At 47.0% G+C, this 13,709-nt stretch overlaps 1 protein-coding gene across 1 annotated transcript in view; it reads right to left on the bottom strand.

Annotated features, from left to right (window-relative positions):
• Positions 1–9,860: 9,860 nt before the first annotated feature.
• The window catches only part of Ca6 (carbonic anhydrase 6), a 16,393-nt gene continuing 12,544 nt past the window's right edge, over positions 9,861–13,709 (bottom strand). The window contains exons 7-8 of the mRNA XM_028757799.1: positions 12,599–12,722; positions 9,861–9,943 (exon numbers count right to left, since the gene is read on the bottom strand). Of these exons, the coding sequence (XP_028613632.1) occupies positions 9,861–9,943; positions 12,599–12,722 (207 nt within the window). The remainder of the gene's footprint in view (positions 9,944–12,598; positions 12,723–13,709) is intronic.

The following is a 13,709-nucleotide window of genomic DNA, read 5'->3' as shown; positions in this document are numbered from 1 at the left end:
ATCTCTGGAACATTATGCCCCCACTGTTGCCTAGTGATGACATCACCTGTCCCCAGGTTGGGTTGTCAGCTGTGCCCTGGGTGCAGAAAGGGACCTGAGAATCAACGACATCTTCACAGTCAATCTCGTTCTTTGATGTTTCCTGGAATCCTTCTCGAGGGCAATGTGGGTGACTGTGCCCAGTGACTGTGGGCTGGTTTGTGACTCTGACTAAGAGAAGACGTAGCCCTTCTTTCAGTCTCAAAGAGGTATGTTCCACGCCACCAGTCACAGTGGAAACAAGACAGACGGGGCCCCCGGTTTGTTCCCTTAAGAGGGACACGGTCCTTCTCACAAACTTCTCCTTAACAAAAGCCCACTTTCAGGGGCCCGGGGACGGGGCTGAGTCAATAAAGTGTTTGCCATGAGAAGCTGAGTTCTGGCCCCAGTACCTGTATACAAAGCCAGGCACAGGCTGGAAATGCGGCTCAGTGGGTAAAGCTACCTGCTACCAAGCCTGACAGCCTTAGTTCAAGCCACCCGACTCCCCACACATGTACCCCTCATCACCCCATCTCCATGGTAAAAGAAAAAAAAACTGATTCCCAAAAGTTGACCTTTGACCTCCACATTCATGCTACAGTACACATTCATCCATACATGCATACATACAAACACAAAACAAAACATTTTAAATTAAAAAATATGTAAAAAATGAAAGTCAGGAAGATAGGACGTCTGTAATCTGCTGAGGAGGCAGACACAAGAAAGATTCCTGGAACTCACAGCCAGGAAGCTTAGCCTAATTGCTGACCTCAAGGTTCACTGAGAGACCCTGTCTCAAAAGTTAAGATGGAAAGTGATGGAGGAAGACACCCAGTGTTGACCGAAGGCCTCCGTGTGCACAGGTGTGTGTGTGTGTGTGTGTGTGTGTGTGTGTGTAATGCTGATCTCAGTGACAGATCTTTAGGGGAAAATGTGCTTAAATGTTGTTAGATTTCTTTTCCTCCTCTTCCATTTTTATAGGTGGTTTGTGTGTATGTAAGAGAGAGACAAGGTCTCATGTAGTCCAGGCTAGCCTAGAACTCACTAGGTAGCCAAGGATGACTCGGGCTCTGATCCTCAAAGCCTCTAGTCTCCAAAGTGCAAGAATTGCAGAGATGCATCACCACACCCAGGATTTGCTGAAGAATTTTAAGCAACAATCATGATTTTTTGTGCCTTATCTTTTGAAATAAAAACATGCTTTATGTCTTAATAGTATCTTACTAAATGTCTCAAATTTTTCGTTATTTCTAATATATTATCTGCCTTATCTATGTGTTTATTCGGTTGTCCACAGTGGCTCCCCAAATACTGTTGCGATTGCTCCAGTCAGACACCAGGAGGAGCCATTGAGCTGAAATTTTCTTTTCCTGGGAGAAAGAAGAGAGAGATTGCTACTTGAGTTTGAACTCCACAGCCAGATGAAGGCCAGGTGTTACTTATGAATGCTTGTGGGCCACCGTGTCTCTCCTCTGGGGTCTGAATCTTGTCTCTGTCTGTGACAGAGATGGATAGTCCTGATGGAGGCGTGCCTGGGAGAAATTCTAATTTGGGTTAACAGATGATGAGGGAAGACCTATCATGAATATGGGTCCATGAGCTGAGGGCTGGAGAGATGGTTCAGCGGTTGAGAGCACTGACTGATCTTCCAGAGGTCCCGAGTTCAATTCCCAGCAACCACATGGTGGCTCACAACCACCTGTAATGGGATCTGATGCTGTGACAGTTTGCATATGATCACTCCAGGGAGTGGCAGTTTTAAATGTAGCCTTATTTGAGTAAGTGTGGCCTTGTTGGAGTAGGTGTGTCACTGTGGGTGTGGGCTTCAAGATCCTCATTCTAGCTGCCTGGAAACCAGTATTCTGCTAACAGCTTTCAGACGAAGATGTAGAAGATGTAGGTGCCTGGATGCCACCATGCTCCTACCTTGATGATAATGGACTGAACCTCTGAACCTGTAAGCCAGCCCCAATTAAATATTGTCCTTATAAGACTTGCTTTGGTCATGGTGTCTGTTAACAGCAGTAAAACCCTCACTAAGATTGATCCCCTCTTCTGCTGTGTCTGAAGACAGAGACAGTGTACTCATATACATACAATAATAAATAAAAATCTTGGAAAAAAAACACTGGTTGATCACCAACATATTCTCTCGGTGTCTCTATGCTTCCCTGACCCTTCCTGACAACCGATGCGATGTGAACAGCTACCTCTCAATCCTGCTGTGTGCCTCCGCACCATGATGGACAGACGCCCTCAAACAGTGGGTCAAAACCAAGCGTTCCTTCCTTAAGTTGCTTCGTCAGATATTTTGTCCTGGAACGAGAAAAGTAACTTTCCATGGTCTGTGGACTGACTGACCGCAGTATCTGCACCCCAGAACATTCGGTGTGTAGCTCCCCCACCCTCTCGTCCTTCCAGCTGAGCTGGTACTCTGGTAAACCTGTGCAGGGTGTCCCCCGTGAGCGCGCAGCCTGAAGAAAGTGCAGGCACACGCTGTAGGAGGGGCTACCTAGGTCTCAAAAGTCCTGCGTGCACAGGACCAGGCACTCCTCACGGGGGCCACGAGAGGGCAGCACCTTCTCCAAAAAGGCTGTCGGCTCTGCTGCCCCTCCTCTCCAGCCCCAGGCAGCACCTTCCTCGTTTTCTTGTTTTTCCCAAATGGCCTTTCAGAACATTCTGGCACTAGTGACAGGAACACGCACAGGCTGTGCCCTGGAAGAGGCCTCGCTGTTTCTGAAGGTCGGCCAGTTCCTCAGGGGTTCTAAGCTCTAACCTTGAGCTTCCCGCAGCCAGCTCTGAACACTGAAACCTCAGGGCTTGCCCTGGGGCCTCCTGGATGGAACCTGTCTCTGCTCCCTCCTGGAGGAGTTCGCCTGACTTGTTCCCTCTGACTGAAACTGGTTTTCTGACATTAAAGAACATGACTCCCAGGTGACCCTGCGAGAACATTTATCAGAAAACGAGGTTGACCTCAGAAATTTGGCTTAAAGAGTGTTACCCTCAAATTATCACTAGAAAATTTCCTCCCCCCCACCCCCACTCCCAGGCTGGTGTTTGAGTTGTTTTGAAACAATTTCTACTCTGTAATAGGGAAAGCTGGAATCAGAAATCAACCGTAATCGCACAATTATGGCCACAGTCAGTTTTCCTAGAAATAACAAAAGCATTATTGATGATTTTGCCGAGTCTTCTCTCCAGCCTCTTTTTAAAAATTTAACGTTTTTAGCGTGTGCGTGCGTGCATGTGCGTGCGTGCGTGCGTGTGCGTGTGTGTGTGTGTGTGTGTGTGTGTGCGCGCGCGCACTCAAGCCACAGAACACACGTGTGGAGGTCAGAGGACAACTTCTGCAGAGCCAGGATCTTGCCTGCTACCATGTGGGTCCTGGGGGCTAAATTTAGATGAGCAGGTTTACCCAAAAGTGCCCTCCCCATTAAGCCATCTCACCAGCCCAGAAATTTTGAATATTGAAAAGTTCCAGCTGTCTCTGTTTGAGATTATTATTTGCTTTCTTATTATTACAGAATCAGTGCAACTTGTATGGAGGACGTTATCACCCGACCCAAGCACGAGGAAGGCTCTGTGATTTAAAGTCATGTGTGGAACATTCTAGACCTCTTTATTTACACACACACACACACACACACACACACAATTTCAGGCCTGTCCTCATTCCCAAAGAAAACAGATAATGGCCAATTTTTGGATACTTCAAACCCAAGCAAGCCTTATTGGCTAAAATGTACTGAAAAATTCTTAAGGATGGAGAGATGGCTCAGCAGGCTCTTGCCACCAAGTGTGGTACCTGAGTTCTACTCCTGAGCCGATTCCAGAGGTTATTTTTTTACCTCCCCGTGTGTGTTACAGCATGTGTGCCTTGTGGGCAGAGTGGTATATACCTTAAATCCCAATAGTCAAGACGCAGAGGGAGGCAGATCTCTGTGAGTTCAAGGGCAGCCAGGTCTGCAGAATGAGTTTCAGGCCAACTGGAGTTATATTGTGAGACTCTGTCTTTAAATTTAAAAGAGTAATAAAGATTTCAAATAAAACGCTTTTAAAACTTCTAAATATAGAACTCTTTGCTCTCAAGTATGTTCTTCCTGGGGGGGTGGGGGTGGGGACATGTACTATTCTGTTTATTTCACTCTCCTTAATAAGCCTTAAGAGCCATCCAGGGCCAGCTCTTCCAGCAGCCTGTGGGAGGTCCTGGACTGATGGAAGGCAGGCCTCCAGGCAGCGGGGCAGGGAGGTTGGCAGCCAGGACAGCCTACGCTGGGCCCTTCAATCCTTCCCTACCCACTTCTCCCTGCTTCTGCCTCTGAAGATGACGTTGTCCACCGCCGTGTTGCTGGAGTGAGCCATGTTCACATCTGGGGTAAGTTAGATGTCCTTATTGTCTTTATTCTGCCGTGGCTGGAGAAACAGTGCAAAAAAGAATACTTTTCAGGCTGGGGCAATGGGTCCGTGGTAAATGTACCATACAAGAATACAAGACTGACAGGCGGAGTCCAAATCTCCAGACCCCACGTAAAGCCTGGCACAGTGGTGTGTCTCTAAGCCCAGTGCTCTGCTGGTGAGGTGGGAGGCAGGAAAATGCAGTAGAAGCTCACAGGCCAGCTAGCAGTGACAACCAACCAAGAGAGCCTGTCTCAAATGAGGTGGGAGGCAAGGGTCCTCACCTGAGACTAGCCTCTGACCTCTACACATGCTATAGCACATGCCCTCATGCGCTCCCACAGGAATGCACACACATGCACTCACACACACACACTCTCACACACTCATACACACACTCACACACTCACATACACTCACACATTCTCACAAACTCATACACACATCCTCACACACTCACTCTGATACACACACTTACACACTCACACACACTCATACACATGCACACACTAACACACTTTCATCCACACTCGCATACACTCACACACGCTCATACACACTCTCACACAGTTATGCTCACAGTCACACTCACACACAGTAACACACTCACATACGCTCACACACATTCTCTCTCTCTCTCTCTCACACACACACACACACACACACACACACACATATTCCAAGGCCCTGAGATCGGAACACCATGGCCCAGGGTTCAGTGAGCAAAGGGGACTCGGTAAAAGCTGACCGTCTAGAAATAACCAGGGGCCAAATGACATAGCCCGCGATTGAGGCTTTGGAATTAATTCCATGTAATGGAAAACCACTGGAGGGATTTCAGCAGGAAAATGACATGATTAAGTTCGTATTCCAAGGAAATAAATAGCAATAAAGAGTAATGAATACCCTCCAACACACTGCCCTCAGCGACTCTCAGCAATAGGTCATTACTAGCACAGAATCCTGCGTTTTCTTCAACCACCCCTCCTGTTAATGGATATAACCACTGTTCCGCCTTGGGTATTTCTTTATTATCTTGTTATGTATTTTGCCTCCTTAAAATTGTGTATAGATCATGTCGTACTTTGAACTTTTTAGGAATAATATTATGCTGTTTTTCTTGCGGCCCCTGTTTGTGGTTCAGTGCCGTTTGTGAGCTTTTAACCCTGTTGATGTGTCTGATTCCATTCCCTCATAGTTTGCTGTTATGAACTATACGCTATCATTACTTTATAACAATCTCTTGACAACCATCAGGCTTTCCCCACCGATATTCAGTTAGAAGAGTTATGAGGGCGGGAGAGCTGGCTCAGCTGGCAAAATGGCCGCTCAGGCTTGAAGAGTTAACTACGAGCCCAAGCACCCACGTAAAAAGCCAGGTATGGGCACACTTGGAATCCCAGCACGGGAAAGGCAGAGATGGCTGGGCCCCTGGCACTCCCTGGCTGGCCAGCACAGCCACACCATCAAGTCTCAGATCAGTGAGAAACCTTGTCTCAAAAACCAAGGTAATAGCCTGGAGAGATGGCTCGGTGGTAAGGATCACTTAGTACTCTTGCAGAGGGACCTGGGTTTGAGGTTCCCAGCTCCCATTGTCAGATCACAAAGAGCTATAATCCAAGTTACAGGAGATCCGATGCCCTCTCTCCAGGACTTCTACTCTCAAGTAGTGCACACAGGCACACACACATAAAATAAAATAGCTACAGACAGCTCTTGAGGAAGGACAGCCTAAATTGTCCGATGGCTTCCACATGCATGTGTACACACATACACACACACACACGGGGTAGAGGACTACATTGTGGGGCTGGGAAGATTGTTAAAGTGTTCAACAGAAGTGAGGTCCTAAATGTGAATTTTCATCACTCACATAAAAGCTGGGTGTAGAGGCAATGCACATCTGTGCGCACATCTGTGTGAGCATCTGTGTGTGTACACATGCCTTCACTGGAGGGAAGGAGAGGAGACAGGTGACTTCCCAGAGCTCACTGGCCAGTCAGTACAGCCCACTGGTTCCATGAGAACTTCAGTTACAATGAGAAACACCGGTCTCAAGAGATAAAGAAGAGAATGACAGATCAAAATGCCAGTGTCATCATCCTCGATAGTATAGTGGTGAGTATCCCTGCCTGTCACTCAGGAGACTGGGGTTTGATTCTCCCACGGGGAGATATGACGTCCTTTTTGCTGGGCAGTGGTAGCGCACACCTTTAATCCCAGCACTTGGGAGGCAGAGGCAGGCAGATTTCTGAGTTCGAGGCCAGCCTGGTCTACAGAGTGAGTTCCAGAACAGCCAGGGCTACACAGAGAAACCTTGTCTTAAAAAACAAAAACAAAAGAAGAAGATGTTAGTGCCAACCTCTATTCTCCAATAACAGGTGCACGTGCACACACACACACACACACACACACACAGAAATGCTACTATGAACATCTTTCTAATCCATTCATGGATGTCTGTCTCAAAAAAAAAATACTTAAGAGTAGAATACATTCTTCGTCTAACAACAGGTAGGTGGCCAACTCGCCAAGGCGTTCCGCACAGCAGCTGTGCCTGTTCTCAGCCCTACCGCACTGGGCAGAGATGGCTCCACTATCTCAGAAACATGTGGTAACATCAGGCCTCCCTGCATCTGTCTGGGGGTGTGAAAAGCTCCCTCCGTTACGTTTCCATGCCTGAATTCCATTCCATGGATGAGTGAGGTGGAGTCCTTTTGTTTGTTTATGAGTGTTTTTGCCCACATGTCTTTAAGCACACCGTGTGCTTGCAATGACAGCAGACGCCAGAAGAGGGTGCTAGGTCCCCTGAAGCTGGAGTTAAGATTCTGTGAGCTGCCATGTGGTTGCTGGGATTGAACTCAAGACCTCTGGAAGAGCAGTCAGTGTGCTTAAGGGATGAGCCATCTCTCCAGTCCCCAAGATTTTTATTCGTATCAGTTCTGGGGATTGATCTCAGATTCCTGAACATGGTAAGTGTTCTGTTGCAGAGCTGTGCTCCAACCATTGGTATCTTGTTTTGAGACAGTCTCTATGCAGCCCAGGATGTTCTCTTACTGAAGATTCACCCTCCTTCTGCCTCCTGAACACTGAAATTGCAGGTGTGCACCACACACCTGACCTGGGAGCACAGGTGTGCACCACACACCTGACCTGGGAGCACAGGTGTGCACCACACAGCTGACCTGGGAGCACAGGTGTGCATCGCCGCATCTGACCTGTGGAGTTTCCATTTTTGGGATATAGTACATATTCTTTCATGACCTGCCTTTCCAATGCCAGCTGTCTCTTGTTAAGTGATGTGAACAGTGCTCTGTGTTTCTAAAAGTGGTCACCCTGAACCATCCCATATACCATGAGGTAAGATATAGTATGTAATATAATGTAATTTAATGTTTAAGAAAATTGCTAATTGTTTATAATAAATATCAATAACTTTGCATTATATAATTATGTATAACATAATTATATCTTACCACCCCTGGTGGGTGGTAGGCTAGAAGAGAAACCAAAGCGTTTAAGAGCTGTTATTAAAATTAGGGTTGAGGGGGGCTGGAGAGATGGCTCAGCAGTTAAGAGCACACTGTTCTTCCAGAGGTTCTGAGTTCAATTCCCAACAACCACATGGTGGCTCACAACCATCTGCAATGGGATCCGATGCCCTCTTCTGGTGTCTGAGGATAGTTACAGTGTATTCATTAAATAAAAATAATTAAGAGTTTAAAAAAAAAATTAGGGTTGAGAAAATCTGAAGTTACAGCACCTCCTTCTTAGGTCCTTTCCTAGCATTTTTGAGATCATCATGGACGCACAGAGCTCAGCTTTTTTCCATGGTGCTAGTCAGACCGCTGAACTTGTGTACAAGTGTGTGTATGTGTGCATTTACATGTGTATGTTTGTGTGTGTGTGTCTGCATGCGTGTGTGTTTGTGTGTGTGTATGTGTGTCTGCATGAGTGTGTGTACTTGTGTGTGTATGTGTGTCTGCATGAGTGTGTGTACATGTGTGTGTATGTGTGTATGCATGAGTGTGTGTATGCACATGTGTGTGTGTCTGCATAAGTGTGTGTACATGTGTGTGTATGTGTGTCTGCATGAGTGTGTGTATGCACATGTGTGTGTCTGCATGAGTGTGTGCACATGTGTGTGTATATGTATGTCTTCATGAGTGTGTGTGTGTTCGTGTGTGTGTATGTGTGTGTGTTTGTGTGTGTATCTGCATGAGAGAGTGTGTGTGTGTGTGTGTATTCTGACATGGGGCTCACTATGTATATCTCTGGTTGTCTTGCAATTCACTGGGTAGACCAAGCTGGCCTCAAACTCACAGAGATCCCCCTGCCTCTGCCTCCTGAGTCCTGGGATTAAAGGCATATGCTATCATACTCAGCCCCCAATGTCTTTCTGACAGGACTGTTATGATCTTTTTCCATTTGTTATTCTCTGAACTTAAAAAATGCTCAAGAGTATAGGTAAAGATTTTGTTGCCAAGGCTGACAGCCTGAGTTAGACCCCTGAGGTCACATCACAGAAAGAAAAGTGACTCCCACAGGTGCCCTCTGACCTCTACACACATGGTGTGACATGTACATGTGTGTACACCTGCCCGTACCCAAATGAATGGTTAAAAAAAAAAAAAAACTTTTAAAAGTTGCCTAATGATTTGCTTCCTGCCAAACACAATAGTACATGCCAGGACTGAGGGAGCTGAGGCAGGGGGATTATTAATAGTCTTCTGGTGTGTCTGAAGACAGGGACGGTAAATCTTTTTTTAAAAGATTTATTTATTTATTTATGTACACCGCAGCTGTCTTCAGACACATACTAGAAGAGGGCATTGAATCCCACTACAGATGGTTGTGAGCCACCATGTGGTTGCTGGGAATTGAACTCAGGACCTCTGGCAGAGCAGTCAGTGCACTTAACCACTGACCCATCTCTCCAGCCCAAATAAATAAGTCTTAATTTTAAAAATAGAATGGCACAAAAGAATAGTAACACAGAATTTAAAAATAAAAATTTCCAAAATCACTTTATTACATCTAAACACTAAAGGGAAGCCCTGGCTGATTTATAACAAACGAAGATCAGAGTGAATGATTTTCCTTTTTTTTCTTTCTTTCTTTTTTTTTTTTTTCCGGTGCTGGGGATCAAACCCAAGGTTGTGACGAGCTCTCTACCATGAGCTGCATCTGCGGACCCCAAATTTAGGTGAATGATTGACAGGGGATTATGGAAGGCTTGATTTCTTTGCACGACCGTCCAAGTCTGCTCCCTCTCACCCACATCCCTTCTCTTCTGGCTGATGTAGCCCCACCTCCTCTCACGGATGAGAACTCTCTCTGGGTTAAACAGAGACTCCTGCAGGCAGCAAGGAGATCCACATTCCAGAATTCCTTAGAAAAAGGACAGGGTGAGCCCTCGGGGCGAGCGTGTCATTTCCGGCTCAATTACTGTAGATTCTCTTTTGTTTCCCACCATATGGCGTCTTCTCATGCTTGTGTTTTACGTAAAAGTTGCACTTAGAGTCTAGAACATAGTGAATAAAAAGAAGTAAGGTGAGCACAGAGGCCCAGGACTCTGATCCCAGTAGGCAGGCGGGTCTCTGAATTTAAGGCCAGTCTGAGCTACAGATGGGTTCTAGGACAGCCAAGGTATGTAGAGAAGTGCTGGAGAGAGACAGAGAGAGAGAGACAGACAGACACAGAGAGAGACAGACACAGAGAGAGAGAGAGAGAGAGAGAGACAGACAGACAGACAGACAGACAGAGGGAGAGAGGGAGGGAGGGAGGGAGGGGGGGCGGGGGGGGGGGTGGGAGAGAGGGAGGGAGGGAGAGGAAGTAATTACAAATTTATAGAGATGACTGAGCTGGCAAGGTGTCCTGTCCTACATTGCTTGATCCTGGACCCTGACTGTGGCAACAAGTGTACAAAGAAAAGACAGACACACATACAGAAATACGAGGATCAGATAAGTTCTACTCACTCTGGTGGAGTGCACCTACTATGCACAGCCCAGCATAGGAGTGAACCTACTACCCACAACCAAGAATCTCTGGGTTTTTCTTACATACAGCCTAGAAGGGGGAGCTAGTTAGTCTCAGCGGGAGGCCATCTCCACAGGGAGCAGAGTCTGGCTGTAATCACCTGGGAGGAAGAAGCTGCAGTGCTAGCTTCTGCACACACAGTTGTTCCTACATGCACGTCCTTGCACACAGTGCCAGTATTCACACTCAGACCCCAGAAAGGCTTTGGGGCCCTTCTGACCCTCACCTGGGAAAGGCTTTGCCTCCTGCCATGGGTCTGAGGCATTTAGGTTTTGACGTAGCTGTGCAAAGGTTGAACGACACACATTCGTTTGGGACTTCGTCCTTTCTTTCCCCAGTCACCCCAGGATCCCTCAGCCCTCCTAAATGAAGTGCCTGCCTTGCAAGCATGAGGGTCTGAGAGACCAGAGCCTCAGGATTCACAGAAACACTGGGCACAGTGGCATACCGCTGTTAACCCCGGCACTAGTGGGACGGAGACAGACAGCCTAGCCAAATCAGTGAGCTCCAGCTTCCGTGAGAAACCACGTCTCAAAACAAAACAAAACAAAACAAAACAAAATGGAAAACCAGGCATTGGTGGCACATGCCTCATCCCAGCACTCAGGAGACAGAAGCACGTGGATCTCTGTGAGGTTGAGGCCAGCCTGGTCTACACAGCAAATTCTAGTCCAGATAGAGCGACATAGTGACATCCTATCTCAATAGATGAATGAATGAATGAATGAATGAATGAATGAATGAATGAATGAAGATGACAAGCATGTGAAGAAGGCATTTAGTGTTGACCCTGGGCCTCCACAGCCACACCACACGTATACAGAAGCCATACATACACATTTTAAAGAGAAGATTAGTTTTAAAAGACCAAACTTGGAAGTACCTCAGGAAACAAAGAATGCAGGATGTCAGCCATAGTTCTTCCCCATGTGTGCATTGTGTGTGTGTGTGTGCACATGCCGCTGGGAAAACAAACCGGAGCTTCATGCATGTACTAGTGCTAGATAAGTCACCTCCCAAGTCCTCTAACCTGTGTGCTTTTGTGTCCTTGGCTTCTTCTGCATGGTGAGTTGCTATGGTCAGTTAAGACATGGCCATATAAAATGCTGTTATCAGTTAATATAGTCAACCACGATGGAATCCTACGGAGCTGTGTGATGCTGTGGTCATGCAACGTGGCTGAGTGGAGCTGCCCATGGCTGTACAGAAATCCGGATCTCAAGGAAGAGCAGAATTATGTCTCTTCTCTGCACTGTCAGCACAGGGCCCAGTCATTGGGATCTCATGGGTGGTAGTGAGGGACGAGGCATCCTGACGCCCAGTGGGAGGTGAGGCAGTCGCCTGCACAGTGGGTTCACAGGGAGGACCCCGAGAACGTGTAGGACACTGGCACCAGAGAGCAGCCCTGTCTGGGTGAGTCTGAGGGTAAGCTGGAGAATCTCCCATGGAAAGGTTTTGGGTTGTGAAATACAAAACTCCAAATGGTATGTGTTGCAAGAAGAGTAAAAAATTTTATCAGGGAAATATGGAACATGGAAAATCATGGAACAAAAAGACGAGTGAATGAGTCTGCGTGAACCACGTGACAGACGTCACTCTAGAATAAGAATCGCCACAGCCAGTGCTGTGAGCAGGGCATGACAGGCACTTGTTACGTCCAGTGTCACTTTTCTGTCAAAAGTGTATTGGGAAACAGCACAAGCGGAAATAACAAATGAACCAGGAAGTAAATTGGGAGGGGTTAAAATAGGCCTTAATTTGTAGGTCAGTGAGTAGAAAGGTGATTTGTAAAGCTGTCTGAGAGTCACTCATGATACAGAGGAAGGGAGGTGCAGGCTCTTGGGAGATCACTCCACTCGGGCCTACACTCAGCTGAGAGATCATCTTTGCCAGTTTCTCCCACCAACTCTCAAGACCAGGGAGGCTACAAGCCATGTGGTTTCTCCTCTGCTGCTCTCACTGAGATGGGAGAAACTGGTGTCCCCCATCTCTCCTGCCCTGCCCATGCTGGCCCATGTGAGCACTCCTGCCTTGAAATGGCACTCCTTCCCTCTCTGTCGATAAGGGACCAGGCAGAAGAGGGAAGAACACCGAGCTCCACAAATCCAACCAAGGAATTAAAAGTCGATGCACTCACATTCATCCGGGGAGTATGGGAAATTGGCTTCCACGACCCTGTTGTTGAGAGGCTGCGTACTGCGGTAACCATTTTGAATGGTCTTGTTGTTGTGATTCATAACAGAGTTTTCTATGGTCACAGCCTGCAGACGACAGAAAGTGAGTTATGAGGCAGAAAGCACTGGGGAATGTAAAAGCATTTAGTTAGTGACTGTGTAAGAAAACGTCAAGTCGGTCTGTTCTGAGCGGTCTGCCAGCCTTCACCTCACCATCCATCTGTCCGTCCATCCGTCCGTCCATCCATCTGTCCATCCATCCGTCTGCCCATCCACCTTCCCAGAAGGCATCTCCACAGTCTCCTCTCCTCTTTTTATATTAGTATTTGGTTAACGGAACAAAAGCAATCAGTAACAGAAACATATTGCAGTCAGCTCAGTGTTTGTTTTTCTAAAATATATTCTGTCTACATCTTTGAGAAGGGTTTTGTTTTGTTTTGTTTTTTCCTGCACGAGAAAGTCTGGATTCTCCATTCATTTTCTTCCCTCTAAGATTTTGAGTCCCCTGCCCTCTCTGTGTGGCTAACTCTTGATCAATAATAATAATAATAATAATAATAATAATGATAAATTTTTTTTTTTAGACAGTGTCTCACTAAATAGCCCTGGCTAGGCTAGAACTCACTATGTAGATCAGGCTAACCTTGAACTCCCCAAGTTCTGCCTGCCCCTGCTTCCCAGGTGCCACAACCAAAGCCATGCACCCCATGCCCGGCTGAACCTCTCCTGAGACTTAAGTGAGACACCTGCTAGGTCTTTCTGCTCCATCCTTCGTGTCTCTTAGGCACTCTGAACATCTCCGCCTGGTTCGCCTTTGTGCCACGGTTAGACTATCTTCCTGCCTCCGTCTTCCAATTCACTAGTTGCATCTTGAATCAAATCTAGCATGCTGTTAAACCCAGCCACTCAATCTGTAATTGCTCTTGACACAGTTTCATCCCACCGGGTGGGGGTGGGGACAATGCTTCTAATTCCAGCACTCAGGAGGCAGAGGCAGGAGGACCTCTATGCGTTCGAGGCCAGCCTGGTCTACAGAGTGAGTTCCAGGACAGCCAGGGCTACACAGAGAAATAT

Source organism: Grammomys surdaster, unplaced genomic scaffold, assembly GCF_004785775.1.
Source record: "Grammomys surdaster isolate TR1022 unplaced genomic scaffold, NIH_TR_1.0 126185, whole genome shotgun sequence".
NCBI classification, from domain to species: domain Eukaryota; kingdom Metazoa; phylum Chordata; class Mammalia; order Rodentia; family Muridae; genus Grammomys; species Grammomys surdaster.
The sequence above is the reverse complement of the archived record's forward strand: the minus strand, read 5'-3'. Positions and strand labels throughout refer to the sequence as shown.